Consider the following 7240-nt stretch of genomic DNA (forward strand, 5'->3'; position numbering starts at 1 on the left):
AATGGGTCTTCCAAATGGACAAGGACCCCAAGCATACTTCCAAAGTTGTGGCAAAATGGCTTAAGGACAACAAAGTCAAGGTATTCGAGTGGCCATCACAAAGCCCTGACCTCATTCCTATAGAAAATTTGTGGACAGAACTGAAAAAGCTTGTGCGAGCAAGGAGGCCTACAAACCTGACTCCGTTACACCAGCTCTGTCAGGAGGAATGGGCCAAAATTCATCCAACTTATTGTGGGAAGCTTGTGGAAGGCTACTCGAAACGTTTGACCCAAGTTAAACAATTTAATAAAGCCATTGCTACCAAATACTAATTGAGTGTATGTAAACTCATTGAGTGTAAACTTCTGACCCACTGGGAATGTGATGAAAGAAATAAAAGCTGAAATAAATCATTCTCTCTATTATTATTCTGACATTTCACATTCTTATAATAAAGTGGTGATCCTAGCTGACCTAAGACAGGGTATTTTTACTAGGATTAAATGTCAGGAATTGTGAAAAACTGAGTTTAAATGTATTTGGCTAAGGTGTATGTAAACTTCCGACTTCAACTGTACATGCCTCCCCACCGGAGACCTGGGATCAATCCATAGCATCTGTTCTTCCTGTGTCTCCCCTCTCCATCAGTATCCTCCCTCTGCTTCTGTACCATTAAAAAGAACAGCAAATTTTAAAAAAGGTCGTAGCCGTCTCACCTGCGCCTCGTTCTCCTTGAGCAGCCTGCGTGTGCGCGTCCCTCCGGGGTCGTCGGTGACGTTGAGCATGACCACTCCCTTCTTCTCCCAGCCGATGAAGGATCCGTCCGTCAGGCCCTCCACCATGGCCAGGAAGTCCTCGTAGCCGTGGTGACGCGTAGCCACCACAGAAAAGGAGGTCCAGTCGAACTCCTCCAGCACCTCGAAGATCACGTCCAGCTGCATGGCTGTGGAGCAGGTGAACTGGAGGTAGATGGAGCCGCTCTCCTGGGGGAGGAAGACAACAGTGGTGTACAGAAGGGGGAGAAAACGGTTTGTTAAAGAGCTAAATGGGTTTTCAGGACCGGGAGAGGGATAGAGAAGAGGTCGCAGTGAACTGTCTCCTAGAGGGTTGTGTTCAGTAGGGAGACATTTTTTTGAAGCGGAGTGAAATGGGGAGGTAGTATGTGAACAGAGTTTATTTTCTGCTATTGCCTCCTAAAATATGTTTTTTTTTTACATAAACAAAAGTATTTCGGGGGGGAAAAAAACATGTTACCAAGAAAAAATTGGGGAAAAATATTGTTATTTATCTTTTAAAGTGCTAAATTGTTCTCTGTAGTGGTCATTAGGACATAAATATTATACATTTACATTATAGTCAATGGGTACAGTAGGTGAAAAACCTAGCTGTGGCATCCAGGTGTCCACTACAGAGGACATTTCTTGATAACCTCTTAAGTTAACTTTTTTCACGTGAAATAAGAGCATTACACGGTCCTGACAACTCATTTAACTATTCCTGAGATATTCACTTACTAGAAGCAACTTCAATATCAAACTCACAAAAATGATCATTTATAATTACACATACTTCTTACAAAATGTACATAAAATGTGCTAATTTTCACAGCTGCAATTTTTCTGAGAACCAGGAAGATAAAATTGTCAAGGTCACACCCCCATACATGTGATATCATTGAAAAGCCCAGAATGTCCTCTCAAATGGACAACAGGACTTAATACAGTGGCTTGTATGGCCTCAGAGATACGGACCAAGAACGGATGTCTACTCGAGAGGACAAAAATGAATTGCTGTGTCTCAGGAGGATAGAGGAGGAATCAAGGCCTCGTATTCACAGTGCATCTCAGAGAAGGAGTGCTGATATAGAATCAGTTTAGCCTTTTAGATCATAATGAGAAAGATACATGGACAGGAGAGACCTGATCCTAGATCAGCACTCCTACGCTGATACGCTTTATGAATACAGTGGAGACCAGTGTCGTGTTCAATAGGGAGAAAACATTTTGAAACGAGGAGGTAGAATCTGAACGTGTCCAATAAGAACACAGATTCTTCCTACTGAACATAGTCCATGTTAAGAGTAATGTAAAATGAGAATGACAATGTGAGCTTAATTCAATCCTACACGCATTGCAGTGGCTTAGTCTGATGAAGGCCTATGTAAACGTTGGTTAGAAAGATCCATTAAAGTTGTGGTGCATCAAATTTCTTACCTATTCAGTGGCTTACATTCATGCCATAGCAATTTTACCCATGGTTAAATAGGCCTATAATTACACAATGTCAATGGGTAGTATAAAAACCCTTCTACTGCTGCTACCCCCCAGGTAGACTCCTTTCAAAGCTTCCTGTTTTCAGAGTAACAACTACACGCGTAGGTAGTAGTCTTTACCCAAAGACACCGCGCAAACATCGATACGGCCATTTTAATTGAATTCCAGTCTCAATAGCCCTCCTCCCTTTCTTGTTATTCTCTCTTTGTCTGTCTTGTGTAGACATGTGACACGGTCTACTGTGAAGTCTTTCCTGTACAGTCCAACAGTATGTCCCAAATGGCAACCTATTCCTTTTACAGTGCACTACTTTTGACCAGAGCCTCGCGGGGCCTGCTTAAAAGTAGTGCACTATGTAGGGAATAGGGTGTCATTTGGAACACACCCAGTATGTCCCCGTTGTTTTTTTTAACCAGATGTGGGTTAAATTAAATGATTCGTTATTCACTGTGCCACTATTTCCATTTTTATAAAAATGGTAATCTTATCTTTAACTCTGCATTGTTAGAAAAGGCCCCATAAGTAAGCATTTCACTGTTAGTCTACATCTAACAGTAAATCCTTTTATTTGATTTGAAATTCTGTATTGTACTGTAGGCCATCATTTTAAATGAAAAAGACTAGCCTTCGTCTCCTTGTCTCCTTTCTTTCATCTTCACTGATCTGACCAGATTGGACAGGTAAAAGTGATTTGAGGAAAGCCTACAATTGTCCAGTTCTTTAGATTAGGATAAAAAACAGATGGAGGAATGAAAGATAGTGTACTGAAAGGTTTACGTAGAGGATAAGGTTTCTAGACCCTTGTACATAAGGCAGATAAAATAACAGAGCCAGAGATGGGCAGATACTTAAAAATGTTTCTTGTTAGAAAATACAAAATATCAAAGTAAAATACAAAATACTTTTGCCAAGTAATGTATTTAATTAAAATACGTGCAAGTAGCCCCATTGACAACAACAACATTCTCAGTAACGATTACAGAAATGTTTTACTTGCTATGACTTTGATGTGGTTGTTTATCTACCTTAGTTGAATGTACTGACTGCTGTAAGACGCTTTGGATAAGAGCGTCTGCAAAATGACCAAAATGTACATTTGTAAAAAATGAGCACCTGCAAAGCACATTGGGTATTATTTTCTAATGAGCTCTACCCCCAAACAATTAGTATTTTAATTAAATATGGCCTTGTTTGTGGGCAGAGCTCATTAGAATAATACCCAGTGTGTTATGCCAGTGTTCATATTTCCATTTTGGTCATTTATCAGACACTCTTATCACACCCGAGTGCCATCACACTTCTGATACCAATGCAGCAAATTTGGGGTGATGGGGGGAGCAAAATTGTGAACCGCTATAAAAAATGGTACAGAAAAGTATTTTGTATTGTCCCAAACTCGGTCCTGTGGACCCCAAGTAAAGCACATTTTGTTTTTTTTCCCCTAGCACGACACAGTTGATTCAAATAAACAAATATTGATGATTAGTTGATTACTGTGCAGTGCTAGGGTAAAAAAAAATATATGCACTACTCTAAAGTATCTTGTTACAAAATACATTGGATTGTACTTCAGATCAGTTACTCAAAAGTAATTTGAATATGTATTTCAAATACATGTAACAGAAATAAAGCCCATCTCTGAACAGGGGGATACAATTTAGAAGGAACTATGTACTAAGCATATGTAAATTACCCCCATTGAACTCCCTCATTATATACATTTTTCAGAGAGCTACAGTGCATTCGGAAAGTATTCAGACCCCTTGACTTTTTCCACATTTTGTTACATTACAGCCTTATTCTAAAATTGATTAAATTGCGTTTTTCCCTCATCAATCTACACACAATACCCCATAATGACAAAGCAAAAACTGTTTTTCTGAAATTTTTGCAAATGTATTAAAAATGATCAACTGTAATATCACATTTACATAAGTATTCAGACCCTTTACTCAGCACTTTGTTGAAGCACCTTTGGCAGCGATTACAGCCTCGAGTCTTCTTGGGTATGACGCTACAAGCTTGGTACACCTGTATTTGGGGAGTTTCTCCCATTCTTCTCTGCAGATCCTCTCAAGCTCTATCAGGTTGAATGGGGAGCATCGCTGCACAGCTATTTTCAGGTCTCTCCGGAGATGTTCGATCAGGTTCAAGTCCGGGTTCTGGCTGGGCCACTCAAGGACATTCAGAGACTTGTCCCGAAGCCACTCCTGCGTTGTCTTTCTTGGCTGTGTGCTTAGGGTCGTTGTCCTGTTGGACGGTGAACCTTCGCCCCAGTCTGAGGTCCTGAGCGCTCTGGAGCAGGTTTTCATCAAGGATCTCTCTGTACTTTGTTCCGTTCCTCTTTCCCTCGATCCTGACAAGTCTCCCAGTCCCTGCCACTGAAAAAACATAACCACAGCATGATGCTGGCACCACCATGCTTCAACATAGGGATGGTGCCAGGTTTCCTCCAGACGTGACGCTTGGCATTCAGGCCAAAGAGATCAATCTTGGTTTCATCAGACCAGAGAATCTTGTTTCTCATGGTCTGAGAGTCCAAGCAGGCTGTCATGTGCCTTTTACTTAGGAGTGGCTTCCATCTGACCACTCTACCATAAAGGCCTGATTGGTGGAGTGCTGCAGAGATGGTTGTCCTTCTGGAAGGTTCTCCCATCTCCACAGAGGATCTCTGGAGCTCTGTCAGCGTGATCATCGGGTTCTTGGTCACCTCCCTGACCAAGGCCCTTCTACTCCAATTGCTCAGTATGGTCGGGCAGCCAGCTCCGGGAACAATCTGGTGGTTCCAAACTTCTTCCATTTAAGAATGCTGGAAGCCACTGTGTTCTTGGGGACCTTCAATGCTGCAGACATTTTTGTGGTACCCTTCCCCAGATCTGTGCCTCGACACAATCCTGTCTCTGACCTCTACGGACAATTACTTCGACCTTATAGCTTGGTTTTTGCTCTGACATGCACTGTCAACTGTGGGACCTTATATAGACAATGAAGTTGCAGAAACATTTTACGGATGATCAATGGAAACAGGATGCACCTGAGCTCAATTTCGAGTCTCATAGCAAAGGGTCTGAATACTTATCTAAAGAAGCTATTTCTGTTTTAGTTTTTTAAAAATGTCTAAAAACATGTTTTCACTTTGTAATTGTGGGGTATTGTGTATAGATTGATGAGAAACCTTTTAATCCGTTTTAGAATAAGGCTCTAACGTAACAAAATGTGGAAAAAGTCAAGGGGTCTGAATTCTTCCTGAATGCACTGTGCACAATTAACAAAGCCAAGTGAGACTTGAACGGAGCCTCTAATTGTAGAAAGGTTCACAGTTGGATATGAGTACAAAAATAGGTTAAGCATCAAATTATACATTTGGGTTTGAGAAGAAAGACTGATTAAAGGTGCTAGGCAAAGGTCTGGGTTGCCTTTAAGGGTTGGGTGCCCTTATCCTAAATGGGACTGCGTGGCGAATAAGCACATAAGTACACTTAGACAGGATATGCCATTGAGAGAGTCTCTAAAGGTAAGGTTGTGCAACCACTCTCTCTGTTGTCTGTTTCATCAGTGGCTGATTTTGACCTTTGGAGACCAAGTGTTGAACCTTCCCAGCAATCAGTGACATTAATTGTTCAATTATAGTAAGTACGAGGCAGACACAAAAAGCAGCAGGACTGTGGCCCTCGAGAACTGAAGTAGTGTTCTCCTAATCAGACCACACCGTATACAGCGGGCAACCATTGTTGCAAAGATCAAATCAAATCAAATTGTATTGCGCCGAATACAACAGGTGTAGACAGTGAAATGCTTACTTACAAGCCCTTAACCAACAATGCAGTTCAATACTAGTCGTATAAGGAGGACGTTTTGTGAACATCTTTTGAGCAACTAGATAGCAACCAAAATACAACGTCTTTCCTCATGACGTCTTGAAAAAGACATCTTTACCTGGTTGTAACAGAGACCAGTTGGTTGCAATCTGGTTTTATGACGTCTTCTCAACCAGAAACCCAGTTTACAAGCAGAAAATGAAGACGTCATGTGCCAAATTAGTAAGGCTTCAAACACACAGTAACTTAGGACTTATTGTGGAAAATTCAATAATACTGCCTCGACAGAATGGTTGATTACTTGAAGTCCATTAACAAGGGAAAGGTCACAGCCAGGTAGTTACCTGTGGCTCCCTGCCCAGACCGGCCCCTCCTCCCACGGCCACAACGGGCACTCCGGTCTGGGCCGAGACAAACTCCATCATGGGGGCCAGGGGAGCCTGGTTGTGTGGCGGGGGCCTCTCCTCCTCGAACACCAGGCCCTGGAGCGGCGTGGTGGCCAGCAGCTCACACAGCTGCAGAAGAAGGCTCGCCGGGCTGCTCTCGTTCACTGTCAGGTAGATCACGTTGGCCGGGCCATACTGCGTCATCACGCTGTCGCCCACCAGAGCCGCCGATGCAGACGCCAGCGGCGCGGACGCCGACACCGTAGCCAATGACGATGAGGCCCCCCTTCCCTGAGGCCCCCCCGGCCCGCCCGTTGCGCCCGTTCCCCCAGCAGCGGCCGTCTCCGGGAGCAGGGAGGAGCCCGAGTGGACCACAGCGATGTTGACTACGCCCAAGTCCCTCTCTCTCTCCCGGGGGCGGAGCAGGAGGGGAGGGGAGGAGCGGGCGGGCCCCGTGCAGGCCAGCACGGCCAACAGGAGGGAGAGGGCAGGCTTGGCCGCCATGGGGGAGGGAGGAGGGGGGGCGCAGTTTGGTGGGCGGAGTGGTGGCGGCAGTTCACAGGCGAAGAGGGACCTGAAGTGTAGAGGGGAGAAGAAAGGATAAGTTAGTGAGGAGAGGAGCAATGATACGCATAGAAGTAAGTAGGAGCTGCAGTGGCGAGAGATACTATTGAAAAACTATCAAGTGGAAGAGAGAGGGGGGGTTAGGCGTAATGGGAAAAGGGGCGCTTTCCACTGTGCCTCATCTACAAAGAGCAGGTTTCAACAGGGAAGGGGGGAG

The 7240-nt window shown here is 43.9% G+C and overlaps 1 protein-coding gene across 1 annotated transcript in view; it reads right to left on the reverse strand.

Annotated features, from left to right (window-relative positions):
- Window positions 1-6719, reverse strand: part of LOC115176163 (glutamate receptor ionotropic, NMDA 2D-like) — a 30491-nt gene extending 23772 nt beyond the window's left edge. Inside the window, exons 1-2 of the mRNA XM_029736003.1 lie at window positions 6418-6719; window positions 699-965 (exon numbers count right to left, since the gene is read on the reverse strand). Coding sequence (XP_029591863.1) covers window positions 699-965; window positions 6418-6663 — 513 coding nt within the window. The 5' untranslated portion in view covers window positions 6664-6719. The remainder of the gene's footprint in view (window positions 1-698; window positions 966-6417) is intronic.
- Between the last annotated feature and the right edge of the window lie 521 nt (window positions 6720-7240).

This window comes from Salmo trutta, chromosome 36 (genome assembly GCF_901001165.1).
Source record: "Salmo trutta chromosome 36, fSalTru1.1, whole genome shotgun sequence".
Lineage (NCBI taxonomy): Eukaryota > Metazoa > Chordata > Actinopteri > Salmoniformes > Salmonidae > Salmo > Salmo trutta.